This window comes from Mustela erminea, chromosome 1 (genome assembly GCF_009829155.1).
Source record: "Mustela erminea isolate mMusErm1 chromosome 1, mMusErm1.Pri, whole genome shotgun sequence".
In the NCBI taxonomy this organism is placed as follows: Eukaryota; Metazoa; Chordata; class Mammalia; order Carnivora; family Mustelidae; genus Mustela; species Mustela erminea.
This window is the reverse complement of record NC_045614.1, coordinates 95487227-95505067: the sequence shown is the minus strand read 5'-3', so window position 1 is coordinate 95505067 and position 17841 is coordinate 95487227. Positions and strand designations below refer to the sequence as shown.

At 36.8% G+C, this 17841-nt stretch overlaps 1 protein-coding gene across 5 annotated transcripts in view; it reads right to left on the bottom strand.

The window, feature by feature from the left end:
* The window catches only part of ARMC8 (armadillo repeat containing 8), a 120830-nt gene that overhangs the window by 35834 nt on the left and 67155 nt on the right, over positions 1-17841 (bottom strand). For all 5 annotated transcript variants that reach the window (XR_004283426.1, XR_004283427.1, XM_032334141.1 and 2 more), the window contains 3 exons: positions 5184-5266; positions 4788-4869; positions 1007-1093 (listed from right to left, as the gene is read on the bottom strand). Coding sequence is in view for 3 of the 5 variants with exons in the window: in XM_032334141.1 (XP_032190032.1) it covers positions 1007-1093; positions 4788-4869; positions 5184-5266 (252 nt within the window). In the remaining 2 variants the exon portion in view is untranslated. The remainder of the gene's footprint in view (positions 1-1006; positions 1094-4787; positions 4870-5183; positions 5267-17841) is intronic.

Sequence of the window (17841 nt, the reverse complement as noted above, 5' to 3'; positions counted from 1 at the left end):
CCTCAGCTCACAACTGGGCAGACCAGAGATATTTTAACATGATGAAACTAACTCTGTAAGGTTCCCTCCCTTACAAAGCTTATTGTAATTTTCCCTAGTATAAAAACAATACATGCTCAAATACATTTATAAAATGTATAGAAGGGAAAGAACATCCCCATATGTAATCCCTCCCCAAACAACAATCTAACATTCAACATTAAAAAGATTATTTTCCTGGGGTGGCACAGTTAGTTAAGCATTTGATTCTTGATTCTGGTTCAGGTCACGATATCAGGGTTGTGAGACTGAGCCCTGTGATCAGCGTGGAGCCTGCTTAAGATTTTCTCTCTCTCCTTCCCTGTCTGCCCCTCCACTCACCCTCTTTCTCTCCCTCTCCCTTAAAAAAAAAAAAAAAGGTATAAAGACTATTTTCCACCAGTCATCACCCTGAAATGATTTATAATCCTGATTTACAAAACTGACCCTTAATTTATTCTTAATATATATAGTTTGAAAATAATCTACTACTTTTGTAATTATATTTGTAGTTGTAGGCAGTTTAGATTAAGTGTAAGCTATAGTATCTTTTAAATAAGTTTCACATGCTAGGCAGAAATGGGAGAATTGGAAATTAAACCATTTTAAAATGATTTTATTTGCACACACACCACAATATAATTCAGAAGTAGTTTTTTTTTTTTTAAGATTTATTTATTTATTTGAGAGAGAGAATGAATGGAGGCAGGGGAGAAGCAGAGGGAGAGGGAGAGACTCTTATGCAGACTCCCTGCTGAGTACAGAGACCCACACGGGGCTGGATCCCACGACCCTGAGATCATGATCTGAGACAAAACCAAGAGTCAGATGCTTAACTGACTAAGTCATCCAGACAGATGTAGTATTTTACTCCAACAGTAGTTTTTATATGTCAATCCTGAAATTTCAAAGTCAACTACTATGAAAATTATATGATTAAACTCTAAGTAGACTGGGCCAAGTCTAGGAAGAGAAAATCGATACTAACCTCTTTGCTTGGAGAAAATTCAAGAAGAAGATTACATAGCATGGAAGATGCTACTACTAGGATTTCATCTGGTGCATTTTGTAAGACCTATGGAGTTTAAAAAAGGGATGCTATTAATGGTTTGGAATGATGGAAGCGAGATCATAAGAACAAATTAGAACCAAAAACAATTTATCTTTCAACTTGGCTTTTCATATTGGATAGTTAGGAAAGATCCACTTGTAATCATGTCAAACTTTACCTGGTGCTCTAATTATGACTAAGGCCCTCACACTATCTTGCTGGAGAAGCTACAGCCCCACTGCCAGGATGGGAGGTGCTGCACAGAAAGAGATAAACACATAAGTCAGCGAGGGGGTGCTCTGTATGAAAAGTGCGAACAGCACGGGACTGCTTTAGGACAAGTTAGTTAAATTTACCCCATCGTATCAGGCCACTTATGAAACCACAAATTGCCCCAGAGCCTGAAACATTCTGATTTGTGTGTCTCTAGAAGGGCTTGTTTGACCAAAAGCAGGGATGAATCAAGCTACTATACAGCTAGGGCAAGGTGGGGACTGGTTTTCAGGACTGGAATCTCAGCCCTGGTTCCAACCCTTCTTTTCACTTAGTAGATGTGTGAACTTGAGCTTATTTCTTAACCTCTCTGAGTCTTTGAATTGAAGAAAACAACACTTCCTTGACAGGAGTTTTTAAGATTAAATGTGATATAGTGATGGGAAGCAACATGACATGGGGGTGAAGAACACAGACTGCCTGAATGCAAATTTCAGCTCAAACACTAAATAAGTATATGAATTCCTTGGCTATAAAATGGGGACGATGGTATTACTGTGAGAATTAACATATAAAAAGATTTTAGAATAGTAACTGGCACATAGTAAGGGCTATAAAAATAGAGTTTTTACAAAGGTAATTCATTGTTGTAATTGTTATCATCAGGCACGTAGATACAAAGCAAACTAACTGCCATGGACTCTCACTCAACTCAGAAGACAGCACAGCACAATGACAAATGTTAGTCACCATTAGCTGTTATCAGAACCTGTTGTTTCTAGATTCCAAGAGTGAAGGCTCATAACCACCACCACTTTTATGCAATATCCACTTTAACTAAATCTTCTGTATTTGGGATCAGATCAGGATCAGACTCATGATCCCAAAAGGAATCTTAGAAACTCTTTGTTACGCAAACTGGAAATGGATCATCACAAAAAACTTCAGAGAGTTAAATATATTATCTGCTTTTTTCAGCTAAATCAAGTCCAAAGTTCCCAAGTTAATAAGCAAGAATTATAAAATAGATAATAGTTATCTTAAGATACTGCATTTTAAACTCTCCTGTGAACTGTCAGCTAGTCGATGAAAATCGAAACTCATATACTATGAGTTTAGTTTATGGATCCTGATCGGTGTTTGTCACAACCCCTTCTGAGATCATACAACCCTTCCCTTCCTTTGCCGTGCCCTTCCTTTATCCCTCAGGTACTCACCCTACCCATTCTTTAAGGCCATCCCCACTCCAGAAGCCTTCTTGAAGCCCTTCCAGTCAGAAGTCTTCTCCTGGGACCCTTATTACTACCTACTATTCAAATTTCTTGTGCAGCCATGCCAATCTCCTTTTCTATTTACAAATTTAAGCTTCCTGAAGGACTAATCTATGGTCTAATTTATCCTGGCCCATATCAACTGAATGGCACTGCACAAAAGGGGTGCTCAATGAACATTTGTGAATTAAGAAAAATAATCATTTTCTAAAACTATACTACTTAGAATCATTGCTTGAAATAAGTGAGTGCTTACCAATGTAATTCACTTTAAAAATACTACTATTTTTGCTATATGGAGACTAATGTGCTTTTATCAACTTTTTTTTTTAAGATTTTATTTATTTATTTGACAGAGAGAGATGACAAGTAGGCAGAGAGGCAGGCAGAGAGAGGAGGAAGCAGGCTCCCCACGAGCAGAGAGCCCGATGTGGGGCTCGATCCCAGGACTCTGAGATCATGATCTGAGCCGCAGGCAGTGGCTTAACCCACTGAGCCACCCAGGCACCCCTATCAACTTTTATTTTCCAATGAGATAACAATGATAAACTAAAACAGAATAGCTATCCAAATTTTAAAAGCATTTACTCAGTGCAATATAAGAGGACATTGAAATTCACAAGCTGACATCTAATACTGATCAAATAGAATTTCAACAAAATAAGGACAAAAAAAAAATCACAAATAAAATTTTTAATTAAAATGTAATGCCTACTCTTCTGTAGTTTGCTAACCAACAGCTGAAAACATGGCAAAGCAAAAAGAGGGGAAAAAATCAATAGACATGCAAATAGCCTTGAACTACGAAAAACCTAAAAGTATCTAGATAAATTACTGACTTACTTCCAAGCTCAAGCTTTTAGTATTATACTTTGTACAACAAGGTAGCAGTTTGATAGTAACTATATTCACAGGTACCCAAGTGTATAAAATCCTTCTAGATTGCCCACCAAACCTTAGTCCAGGTAGAACTAGCTAGAAACAGTATGTTGCCCCATTTCTGAGTCATATGATAAAGGGATATTGTGCTGAGCAATTAGAGAAAATAGCTCCAGAGAAAATATTTGGAAGTTATTTTGGGAAATAGAAGAGCCTTAAAAAAATTTTTGAGCGGACAGAATCCATAAATCAAGATTAAATTGTTATGCAAAAGTTATAATCTAAAATAAGAAAGAATGCCCATAGCAAAATAGCTTTCCTGAAGAGAGCACTGGTCCAGTTCTTTCCACCTGGTGATCATACCCCCAACACCCCTTCTACTACGGTCACGAAGACATCCTTATGCTTCCTTTACGGACCATGTGTAGTATTTCACTCATGCTACTCCTCTCTCTGGAAAATCTTCCTGCCTTCCTTTTTCCTTCAAAGTCCACTTCATATTTTTCCTGCCTGAAGCCTCCCCTGGCTATTTTCTACCACAATGATGCCCCTACTGTAACCCGAAGCTTTAAGATGAGGGCAAGAGCTCTGGAGTAAAAATATTCTAGTAGCCTCACTGTGCCTAAGAGATTTTCACAGTAGGTAATAAAGACCAAAAACCAAAACCAAAACCTTAAAAAATGCTGCCGATTAAATGCAACGTATATGATCATTTAAAAAGAAAGAAAGAAAGAAAGGAAGGAAGAAAATAAGAAATTAAGAAAGAAGATGGACCAGAGACCAACTTGACCCACAGTTCTGTAATATATCAGGGAATAACATAAGCAGCAACCTAATGCCTCATCTAAGTCTTGATTCAGATTTATTTGACCTCAACCACTTTTTTGTTGTTGTTTTTGGCCCTCAAGGAAAGACCTAAGACCAAAGAAATTATCTTGGTGAAAGAGAAATAGGTGATAACATTGTGGTAAAAAATATCCAGGGATTGCCAAAAGATTAAGAACAGGTTATACCTTCCCATGACTGATTCCTTTCCTTTTTACAAGTAAAAATTACAAAGATTCTGGAAGAAGTCTAAAGTGTAATAGCAAACACACAGGGAGGTCAGATGAGTAACTAAAGTTTTATTTAATAAAAGAAAACTAGGCATCTGCTTCCCCGTCACACTTGAGATGGTGACCTTGGAAACATGTTCTACAGATCTAAAGATGCTTAAAACATCAGATCTGAGGAGGTGAGTATTCAAAATCTTTCACACAAAAAAATAGCCATACTCCCGACCAGGGAGTATTATCAGCTACTTTGGCTCACTACAAAGGCTCTGTGGGAATGGGTGCTACTTGCTGGTTTCTTACCTTCATTAAAGGTTTCCACACAGCGTGATCCTGGAAACTGGTTCGAAGCTGCTGCACAGATCTAGATAAACTGTGCAAACATCTACAAAGAATAATCAAAATTAGCTTCAAAAGAAGCCAAAACTTTTACTTTTCAAAACACACTGCTTTGGCATTTCACTAGTTACTAATATGCACGTCAAGTATATCTATAGACATTGTTAATTCAACTATTTCAGGACTTCATGGGCTTTCCAGGCTAGCTTCTCTGTGAAATGACGTTACACACTGCAGAAGTTCACCCAAGAATACTTTTGAGTAACATTTGGATTCTGCGCTTACTTGGTGAAGGTCCGGAAAGGAAACAGGTTAAACACACGGCAAAGGGTTTTTATTCAGACCATTTAAAGCTCATACCTGACGGCAGCTAACCGCACCTTGACACTAGACTCAGACAAGCCAGTCACAATTCGGTCCATCATATTTTCAGTCTCAATGATCTGGAGAAAAAGGTTAATGCTGCATAAATAACAACACGAAGAGGACAGATTTCACTCTTGTAAATGCAAGTATGTTAATATCCATTAAAAGTTTAATGTTTTAGCAAGAGTTTTTACCTCTGGAACAATCGTTTTGTGGTGTGGCAGACAGCTCATCAGAAAGGAAGGATTATCCAATAAGAACTTGCCAGACTGAACGACAGGCATGAAGGGGCAAATTATGTTTATTTTTTAAAAATACTTAAAACAGTAACTAGATGGCATAAATATTGCAGAGGTGTTACAAAAACAGTATTGAGAAAAACTAAAAGATGTAACTGAGTTATCACTAGGCAGGTTCCTGCCAGAGTGAGATTCTAGAAAAATTATGGTTCACACTCAGCCCCTTATGAAATGCAACCTGTGGGTTTCTGACAGAGCCACCTTGTGGCTACCTTCTTACCAAGCAAAAGGAAACTAAGTTAAATATTTTGAAAAATAATCCTTGCCATCTTTTTACTGTAACACTAACTCCTGTTACATGTAATCACCATAGTCACAATTTTTTTTAAATTTAAAAATAAGATAGCGTGTAATTTTCCTTCATTAGGCAATAGACAGATACAAAATAAATACTATGTGGAAGAAATTAAGCTTAATTTGTGTGGTCCTATAGAAAAACCACCTATTAGAAAAAAAGCTAATACAATCACAACCAAAATGTTAACAAAAACAACTAACATTTGTTAAGTACATCAATGTGCTGAGCACTGTGCTACTACGCATATTACATGATCTGATTTAACCCTCTTGCAGGCATTATTATAATTATTCTCATTAGCCTGTTAGGAAACTGAAGGTTCTAGATGATAGAGTTTGCCTGGGATCACAAAGCAGAGAGGAACTCAGGCATCTGACTCCAGACTCCTGATTCTTAGCCATGCTTGTAATACGACCCTGGTTAGAGAACTGTGCTCACAAGGTAGTCCCCAACATGAGTGACAACGTTAATGTGAGTCATTACTCCCACCTGGAAAATACCTCGCTGGGAGGTATGGGAAGATCACCTGGGGAGCTCCTTAAGCTGTGGTCCTCTTACCCCTTCCCTTCCTTAAACAGACACAAGGCTCTGCTCATCTCTCATTCTACATATGACAATGCTGGTACTTCAAAATTAGCTTGATATTCCCTAATCTAAAATTCTTTATTCCAAGAACAAAGTCGTGGTGGGGGTGGGAACACAAGATTATCCTCTGAAAGCTAAGAAATGTTATTAGGCTGGCTCCAGATGCTTAGGAAACCTGGACATGACCAAGAATTTAACAAAGCTTCTGGATAATGTTTATTGGCCACATCCAACCAAAGATGTAAATCTGCCAAGGGTCAGGACAAGCGTAGCAATCATTAGGCATATAGGTTTGCTCTATGATCCTGACCAAATCATTTGACCTCTGTGGGCCTTCAGTAAAACGAGGGGCTAGAGCAATTATTACTCTACCTCCAATCATTTGCAATCAGCATGTAAAGAAAAATCATGTTTGCCTGGGCAAAACTATCATGTTATCCAGAAGCAACATGGGAAGGTAGAGTAGAAGAGATGAGACAGTACAGGCCTAGTTAGATAAGGAGTCATAAATCAGGGAGCAGGCTAGACTAAGGGCAAATAGGGCACAGCTATTTACATGGCCACATTTACTTATTCAGTAAATATGTGAGTGCCCACCAAATGCGAGGCACAGTTTTAAATCTTGAAGATAAAATGGTGAGGCAGAAAAGCCCCTGTTCCCACCAAACTTACAGTGTAGGTTAAGCGAGTGCAATGAACTACTGAATGAGTGCTATAGCACTTGCTGTTAGCAAAAGCACTTTAGGAATGACAGGAGCAATAGGGCTTAAGGCAGACAGAATGAATTAAGTGTCCACAAAGGTAAGTGGGAAAAATACCCACTCTCAGAATGCTGGGAAATGGCCATTAATGACCATACCAGACAATACTGAGGCTTAGGCCAGCAGACACTGGGGAACTATGTAAGCAGCCAATCATTATATAGAGCACAGTTTCATGCTTTAAGTTTCCTGGGGGTGTGGGAGCTAGTATTCTGGAGCTAGAGAATAGCTATAAACTGGCTGGTAAACCTTTCCCCTAATTTAGGATATAAAACAGTAGGACTATTCGGAGGTATTTTTCTCTTTCAGGCACAAGGTGACCCTTCTTAGGTTACAATCTATCAAAAAACGTCTACAAGTAGGAGGCCTGGATTTGTACTCAAACTTGTTGTGGAGGGACTTTAGTAACCCTGCCAACATCTTGGAAAGCCCATTACTTGAATGACTGGCCCACCTTTTCTATCAAGATACCAGTCTGGGAGCAAGAGGGTGAAAATAATGCAAAATCAGAATGTGAACCTAGGATTCCAATCCAAAAAGGTATCCTGAGAGGCTATGTGAATTAGCAACATAATCTAACTGTGATTTTGTATTCTTTAGGGTATTCAGATCATCTGGTAAGGGATAAAGGAGAAATACAGTGAACACACTGACCAAAATAAAGATTAAAATGAGATTACAAAGCAGAGAAAGGTTTGGAATCACATTCAGAGAAAAAATTTTTAGGTCATCTGGGAAGGAGTTGGCAGTGGCTGTTGCCATAGATCTCTGACCCACTGAAGGTCTAACAGTACCAGATAACTTTTTAGACCTGGGTTGGAAAGGCAAGCACAATAAAACTTGCTCTCCATGGGACTTTTTTTTTTTTTTTTTAAGATTTTATTTATTTATTTATTTATTTATTTATTTATTTGAGATCACAAGTAGGCAGAAAGACAGGCAGATCACAAGTAGGCAGAGAGACAGGCAGAGAAAGAGGGGTAAGCGGCTCCCTGCAGAGCAGAGAACCCGACGTGGGGCTCGATCCCAGGACCCTGGGATCATGACCTGAGCTGAAGACAGAGGCTTAACCCGGTGAGCCACCCAGGCGCCCTCCATGGTGCCTTTTAACAACTATACTGGGCTACAAAGCCTTGATAATGACCGCCAAGTCCTAGCCCCTGTAAAGGATCTTAGGTCTTTCCAGAATATAAGAACAATGTCAAATAAAGTTTCAAATTGTTCTACCTCATGGTTCTGGTCGGAGATTCCTCAGCCACAGTTCAGCACATTTGCCCTGTGGCATAGCTTATTGAATTTGCTTAAAAATAAATAAATAAATAAATAAAAAGGAATGAAGGAAGGAATAAAAGGAAGAAGGAAGGGTGGGCAGGTGGGCGGGCCCTCTGCTACACAGACACCGTGCCTGGCCAGGAGTATAAGAGGTGGACTGAATCTTCAGAGTGGAGGCACCCTTTATCTCTGCTATTCTACTGGATTGGGTTGTAAATTTAACTACAGAATTACACCACATAAAAATGCTGCATCATAAACTGATGAAGTTTTAGGTTAATGGACTAGGTACTAAGTTCTCTCTCTGCTGGTGTCTTTAGTGCTCATGACTATATGTTTTTGCTAAGCTTTTTTCTCTGACACTGTAGCTCTTTGCAGGGGTAGAAAAGGTCCCTGTCATTGGGACAGAAGAACCCTATGGCCTGTGAGAGAAAAGGGCAGCAGGCTAGAGGGTCATGGGGAAAATGCAGAATCCAGATAATCCTAAGGTTCATGGCACACATGGAAATGTTCATAAGATGAAAATGGCGTTGACTTACAAGGGAATTCCCTAGCCCTCCGTGAGCCCTACTGGACTCATACCTTAGCTGTGGCCAAGTCATATACCACTCATTCCTGAGAGCCTAAAAAGAACTGGAAGAATCAGAGTTAAAAATAAGGCCCAACTATTCTCCCAGCATGAATGAGGATGAAGCATTTTCCAGGTATTAGCAACTTCAGATTGGACCTTGAACTGTGATCAAAACAGGTCAAGCAGAGAATGTAAAAACCAGGCAAATTCTTACTGGTGTCAAGAAACTTCTCAAACAATTCAAAGTGGGTTGACTTGGGGTCAAGGGAGTTGGGATAGTAAAACAGGCATTTTCTTAACATCAATTACTTATACTAATGTGCACAATTGTCAGGCAAATACAATTTAATTCCAGGTAGGCTTTTGTGAAAGGTTCCCAGAAAGTCTTCACAAAGGATGACAAGAGAGAACTGGCTAGAAAGAGTAAAGACTTGGAACTGAACTAAGATTTAAGTGGATAAGGTAGCAAATCCAGAAAATCTAGCTACAGAGCAGAGACTAAGCAGCCAAGCAAGATGCAGAACAGGGAGGTCAGGAACAAAGAGTAGGTCTGGCAAGGAAAAAGGGTCTACAATGGACACTGCACCCTGTTGGGTATGGATGGCAACCCCTTCAATTCATAAGTGTCAATGTAGACAAGTCCCAGGATACAAAGTTGAGTTTTGCTGACCGGGGTCACCTATTTAAGGTCCAGCTCCTCATAAAAACATCTTTTTTTGAGCAGATGAGCTCTATGAACACAAGGTCTGATGTCAGTACAGTCAAGAGACTGGTTTTAGAAACATGGTAGAGGAAGGAGAGGGGTTATGAGATAACAAGTTAGATGCTAGAGTGAGATAAGCATGTACAACTAGCTTATCCAGTAGCCTGAATAGAATCAATAGGGGCCTGGGGATCCAAACTTAAAAATGGAAAACCAAACTTTCCCTAGGTTTTAGGAAGTGGCCATACTGATTTTATCAAAAAATACTTAACTAAAAGACACGATGCCATGTATATAATGGAAATGCACTTAATATTTCTAATTCCTGGGCGCCTGGGTGGTTCAGTGGGTTAAACTGCTGCCTTCGGCTCAGGTCATGATCTCAGGGTCCTGGGATCGAGTCCCACATCGGGCTCTCTGCTCAGCGGGGAGCCTGCTTCCTCCTCTCTCTCTCTGCCTGCCTCTCTGCCTACTTGTGATCTCTGTCAAATAAATAAATAAAATCTTTAAAAAAAAATTTCTAATTCCTGAGTACATCCTTATACCCATTCCTTTATTAAAACAGAAGAGCAAAACAAATAAACCCCAGCAGTATACGGCCTTCCACAAATCAACCTAGGGGCAGCTGCTATGCTTGCTCCTAGAGAGGTTCACCCGGGAACCCAAATCCTCAACTGCTTTCTTCTCAATGCCACTGACGGCAGCAGACATAACTATCCAAAGGAATTAAAAATATGTATAGTTAGGTTTTTAATTGAGTAATGTTAAAATCTTAAGGGGTTTTAGAAATAAACTCCTCCTCAGTTCATCACTGAGGTCTTTGAAATTAAAAAAGATTAAGTCCCTGGTCAAGGTTCTCCAGGCAAACTGGGACAGTGGTAGGGCTCCACTGGGTTTTCTTACTAATAGTGTGAGGTCCATTTCACTTGCTGTGCTAAAGGATGAAATTTTTGCTTAACCTTAGTAACTAAATTGAGATCTGACTTGGAAAACTGGGAGAAAAGTAGTTAAAAAGTTACCAGTACTTAGAAAGAAAGAAAGAAAGAAAAGAAAAGAAAAGAAAAGAAAAGAAAAGAAAAAAGAAAATGTTATCAGTACTGTGGAAACTACAGCCTATATGCTGACATCCTAGGCTGATAAAAATTAATATACTATACAAGACAAGAGAGGTCATCATTAATAAACTGAAATGACAAAGGTACAATTCATAGGGCCCCCAAAGAGAGAGAATAAAAATCAATGATTCAGCTTTAGTTGGAGGTAAAATGCCAAAGGTGGGAGAGAATGGAAGCCAATGAAGAAAAGGTAAGCCAAGGAAACACTGAAAAAAGCCACAAGAGTGAGTTCCACTGATTTTTCAACTCAGTTCCCTGATGACTTGATCTCCATTCTAGAATCAGTGTCTATCTTCTGTAGATACTAATTAAACAGAATATTCTACTGTTCTCAGGCCATAAGCCCCATCTGTTCTGGATAAGAACTGTAGGCTTTCCCACCCACAGTCTATTCTATGTAATATCTTTGCTGCTGCTGACATTTTCCTCAAGCAAATAGTTTAAAAAAAAGGGGGGGGGTAGTTTCTACCAAAGGCTCTTTTTTTCTAAAAGATACACAGCTTCTCTTAGGACAAATAGCTGATCAACCCATTATATTCCTGAGTCTCAGAAAACATTTTACGAAGTATTTCTTCCCTTCTCTCAGTCTTCCATTGCTACCCACTCCCACATTCATATCAAATTTCTCAAACTCCATGATCTTGGAACATAGAGGGTAGGAGGAAATAGTTAACTTCTCTCAGCCAGAGAAGTAAAAGCCAAAACATCCCAAGAGTTGATCTACAAGGCCTCCTTTTGGTCCTTTTTCCTAAAGACACTGAATTAAATTAACACCTAACTCCTCTTACAGGCCAAATGGGAATGGTAACACTTCATTTTAGGAGTGGAGGACAAAGAAGAGAGCTCGTTCTTGCAGTGGACATATTCTTAACCTTCTAGATTTCATTCTTGCTTTTAAGTCTCTTTAAGTGGTATTTTGTAATTTGTACCTCAGGACTTTTTCTCTTCTTAAGAGCTAAGCAACTTAAGTGTTCACTAATGTTAAATATTTAGAAGAAATACTGAAAGTTCTAAACTTCTCTACACTTTGGAAAGAAGTTGGCCCAATGTCTCCTTCTCATAAAACCAAACACACATGTCAGAAACACTTATGACATCTAAAAATAAATCAATACTTTCTCAAAAAATATTTCTCTACATATAAAAAAGTTCAAAAGTTCAATTTTTAAAACTCAACTATCAGCTTAATGGCAAAACAAAACATAAATAGCTGCTGAATTCTATTCTTTCATTTTAGCACATAAATAAAACCATTAAAAAAGTTACTTTAAATAACAGGACTAGAAACTTCCCCTCCACCTTTTACTGTTTTCCAGGGATCTGAATGACGCACTGCCCCAAGAACTGTGCAACACAATGGCCCTGCTCAATCCCTACTCCTCTACATACACAGCTGTGTATGCAACAGTCTTAATTATCCTATAGGTTGGCTGGCTGAATTTTCACGTCCAGACTTACACAATTGACTCATAAATACAAGCACAGCATCCACTATTTGCCAGGTAATGCTTCTATGGAGTTTACATTCTAGTTACAAACATTGTTTGACAAGGGATAACTAAGAAGATACAAGGATTTCAAAATGTTGCTTTAAGTTTAAATCTATTCCATAAGGAAGCTATCTACAAAATAAAATGCTGAAACAGTACTTTGGTTATATCATTCATTCTGGATGCTTCTAGGACATTAGTTTATAATGTGATCACGTCTAGACAGTGCCCTTAGAAAAACATTTCCAACTGATAAAGAACAGAGATATGAAGATTCTTCATTCTGTGGGTCAAAACTTCTGAAACAACTTATTTTAATATTTTAGAAGGTGAGAATGCTTTCAAATACTCTTATTTTAGATGAGACTATTATATAAGATATATTATCTAAATAATATATAATGTAAATAATACATATTATACTATGACATACACTGATGAAACTGACATACACTGATTATTATATAATGACTCTTCCAGATTCATTCAGAATAGGCTATTTTAATTACAGCCATATCTTAATCATATGTGGCTGTACCGATCATGGCAAAACTGGCTTTCAATGTGGACAACACTTTATCACACATGAGGCTCTGGAATTATTATGTAGCAATTTAGTGTCTCATCTCCTTAACTACTTTAAATTGTGAGCTCCTAAAAGGTACACACCAGTGTTCTTTATTCCTGGACACACAGGAGGAGGTACATATTGTAAATGCCAGATGAATAAATGGGAATAATAAAAGCAACTCACTACCTACTTTGTACCAAAAGCTATGTGAGAAAAAAGACACGTTTTTCTCAATCTGATGCTTTGCAACCAGCTAATAAAAGCTATTAAGTTCTCTCAATTCACAGCATTTTCTTTTTCAACTACTTTGACTGTTGCATTCTCTTGTGAGTTTTCTTGCCATTTCATACCATAATTTGGCTCTAGTAATGGTATTTAACTTTACATGAGTAAAGTAACAGTTCACAGCATGGGCTTTGGAGTCAGAGACTGGGATAGAATGTAGGTGGTGTCACTTACTATCTGGGTGGCCTTGGTCAAATTGCTTATTTCCTGATCTGCAACAGCTATCTCAGAGGGTTATCCGAGGCTTAAAGGAGATAACGTGCTAATGCCTACCACCGTGTCTAGCACATAGTAAATGCTCAATAAATGCTAGCAGTTATATTAAAATTAAATTTCCTAAACAGATTATCTGATATTTATATCTGAGTTATGTAATTGTTCTATGCCCCCATACCACATAACCCAATGCTTCATATGTCACAAAGGCTGAATAGACGTTTGCTTAATACACACACTGGACCTTTATTTTTCTCTTTGACATGGTGAAATATCTTATTCAGGCAACTTTGCTGACCATTACACAGAACATATAATGTTTCCTACCATAAACCAATGTATAGCTATTATCCAATTTGTCTGGGGTCCGTTATATGCCAAAATCATTCAAACAAGGGAATCAGCATGTAGAAAAGTATCCAGTGACTATGACATATCATCAACACTTGATGATGCTTCTCTTTCAGGAAGTTAGACAATTGATCTTACCCTCCCCTGACTTTTGTGTGGCCCCATTTCTTTCTACAGTCCATTACAAACAGGAAACACAGTTTTTCACCTAACTGGTTTATGATCATTTATATTTAGCTATGCATTATTAGCACAGGGTGGGCAAACTTATTTTAGGCTTTGTGGCATATGATTGTGTTGCCAACAACTCAACCTGCCACTGAAGGGTAAAACAGCCACAGGCAACAAAGAAACAAATCAATATGGCTATATTCCATAGAATTTTATGAATATTTTATCAACTAGACTTCAATAAAGCTGACAAAAAGTAGAAAAAAAAGTTTATGAATACAAAATTGAATTTAATTTATTTCTCAAATGTCAGGAAATATTCTTTTGATTTTTTTCCCACCAACCATATAAAAATGCAAAAACCATTCTGAACTGGCAGGTTATAGATTATATTACATAGGTGTTAAGTACCTACAGGGTACAGTTTGCCAAGCCCTGTGCTAGCATTTATAATCATGGGAAAAAGCGTTAAGAGCAATGGTCCTGGTTCATCACAAACTCAATTTTCTCAAGGTCTACTATTCCACAAATATTGTATCATCATAAACATTTCATTCATTTCCACACAGAACATTCTGAAAACTAATTTTAGTTCCAAAAATCTAATAAAGATCATATTTTAACCCATCTCGTGGTTTTCATCTTAGATTGTAAACAACAAAATAACCAACTTTTGTACTTCACATTTTAAGAACAAGAATTATAATTAATGGTTTATGCAACTATAACAACACAAATAACATAATATTCAATTTTATGTCCCCACTTAATGAAACTCAAATAAAAATCCATTACTTGATTATATAAATACCTCTATTATGTATATAGCATTATCACTCCCAGGTTTGCTTCTTTCAGTATGTTGAAGGCCAAGGGTCTCAATACTGTAGGCAAGTGGCAAAACCTGGTATGGTCATGGTTAACTCTAAAATTACTTACCATTATGAAAGAATGTTGCAGAGTTCATTTAAAATTCTTTGGTAGATAAGCCTTAAGAAGATAACTAACAATTTAACCACAGATTATGTCAAGGAATTCTGAATTCTGCATGAATTTGCTATTACTCAGTAGCAAAGTCAAGTCCTGAAGGGTGCCACTTCTGTGGTACCGTTGAAAACTTTCAACATGTTCGTTTCAGGCGTTTGTTTCAACATGCAGGCCAAGGCTCAGAAATAATTCCTTGCATCTGCCCAATTTCATGGCAGAGAAATTTACAGAATTTTGACACTGTGACTTTTAAATGACCATTTAAAATTACTGAACTTTGCAAAAATATTTAAAAATAGAAATTCACGGTATAATTACACTGTTACCCAGAAAACCAACTAGTAATAAAATCTACCTACAACCCATGATAAAAATGTTCAAAAGTGAAATGCTTAAGTTTTTTATAGCAGAAAAATATAAGGAAAAACTAATCTATGTTTATCAATATATTTTAAAATCTTGTAACTTTAAAAATACAGAAGAATTTGTATTTGTTCAAAATTTGAACATATATGTTTGAGATATGATTTTATACAAATGATGATGCTTTGGAGAAATGACATCTGAGGCAATCATGGACAGTAGTACTTAGGTAACCAAAATCAGGTAAAACTTGGACTCTTCAATTTTCTGAAAACATCTATTACCTACGATTTTACCAATTATTGATATATATTGTAATATTCAACTTAACTCCAAGAAAATATTATATTTGGTGCTTTGGATACCATACTATAGCGATGGCATCAAATAGTTTTGAAAACCAGTATTTTAAATATGTTTTAAAATGTAAGAGTAAAAAGACATCTTCTCCTTAATGAGAGATGAACTAAAGAAAGGGCCTATGCTTCTGAAGTATAAATATTCTTTTTACTAGAATGAATAATAGTTTTGGAAATTTATAGCATAAGCATCACTATCTTCATTGCAAACTTTTTAAAAATTTATGCTCCAATGCTGTTTAGCTTTTCTAATACACTTCAAAATATATATTTATTTTTACTCTTCCAATTAAGTCATTTAAGATATTCTAACAAATGCTTCCTTTTATTGAGCACTGACAGTCACCCTGCTAAATATTTTAAATACTTTAGATCTCATCCTCACAATGACCCTGCAGATATAACTTCCTTTGCTGGGAAAAAGAGGGTAGAAGACAAATTCTCCTTCTTTGTTTTCCTTTTTTTTCTTATTTTCTCTGCCTTAAAAAACAAAACAAACAAACAAAAACCCACTGTTCAGTTGGGAAAAGAAAAAACATCTCACCCTTGGCTACTGTCTTTACATTTATCATGTAAAAAACATCTGTGACTGGATGATTTTTTTCCACTCCAAGGGAAAAAAACTTAAAGAGTTCATGTTTTCAATTCTTGAAAATATAAAAGGCATTTAGAAAATATTAAAAATAACAAAAATATTAAATTATTAATTTCTAACTTGATTCAAGGATAGCTATATTGATATCACCATGTTCATTTTAATTAGTTCCCAATAATTCTTTGAACCCCTAGCAAATTCTTACTGTTCATTTCTTACTTTTCTCTGACTTACTGAGGTTTTATTATAAATGCTGAATTTTAAGGCTGTGTTTTACTGCTCTTGATCTCACCTCTGCTTTCCACAGGACAATGTTTCTACAATGTAGGAAGTTCAATCAATCAATGTAGAATCAAATTACTAATCATAAAAACTCTGATATTCAGATAGTATTTTATACAGACATGTATTACTTGCAGAATAGGTTGATTTCTAAGAGACTAATTCCTATAAACCAAATCATATCTTTATCCCTACAGGGAAAAAAACAAAAATTGGTCCAGATTCACAGTTGTGAATGCTATAAATATTTTTAAACTCATACATTTATACATCAAAAGAACCCCTAAGAAATAATAGTAAAAACCATTTCAAAATTAAACTACCATACCATAAAACATGTTCTCTTTGATCTATTATCAAAATGAAAAGACACACACTTGGAACTGTCTGCCTCTTGAAAAATGGGAGTTTCTTACATTTTCTCTATGCTAAATGTAGTGAATCCCCTTGACTATATGGTCAGATAGATTCCCTGTATTTTAAGGCTCATCTCTTTACAAACCTGTGTAACTACTAATAAAGTTATGTTAAGTTCTCCATGCAAAAACACCCATGTATAATTGGATTAAGGGTGCTTAATGCAATTTTACAATATGGTTCACTCATCCATTTGTCCATTCATTCATTTTTTTCATCCATTCTTCAAATATGTATTATGCCAACTATGCACCTGGCAATGTTGTAGATGCTGGGAATACAGTGATAAGCAAAACATAAAAAATCCCTGCCCTCAATAGAGCTTACATTCTAGTTCCTCAAAATGGATCTACAGCTAAAATATAAGCACTCAAAATGCAAGAGGAAAACTTTCTGTAAGGCTCCATCAGTCAGATATCTCAAAGGAGCAAAGGCTACAATAGTACTACACTTAACATTTGTAATGTGCCTTACTTTTACCAAAAATAAAAATCACACCATGTTAAGTTTATTAACTTCCTTGAATTTTAATTTATATTTACTACTTCGAGTTTTCCTCAATTTACACTTTCTCTTTCTGATAAATTCTACCAGTTCCTTGAAGAGCGTAAAGGTGAAACAATCCTTTCAAATTTCCAACCTAATTGATGATCAACAGATATTTACCAAGTGATGGTCTTCTTAAGAGCCATTTTTTATTATAAAGGACTTGGCTTCACAATTATAGGACTGTTTGCCACTGCTGCCTCTGAAGGACTTAACCACTGACTGGAGTTTTCACTGGGAATGGCAGTATTTGAAGTAATCTTAAGTATCTTAACTTCTTTCTTCTGTTACTGTCCCAATAACCTAACATATGCTTCTTAGTCAGCATTAACATGTGGTTAAGACCATCATTAGAAACTAGACTTTGCCCATGGCAGAGATTACAGCTAATCTTTACCTGGCATTGCTGCCAGTA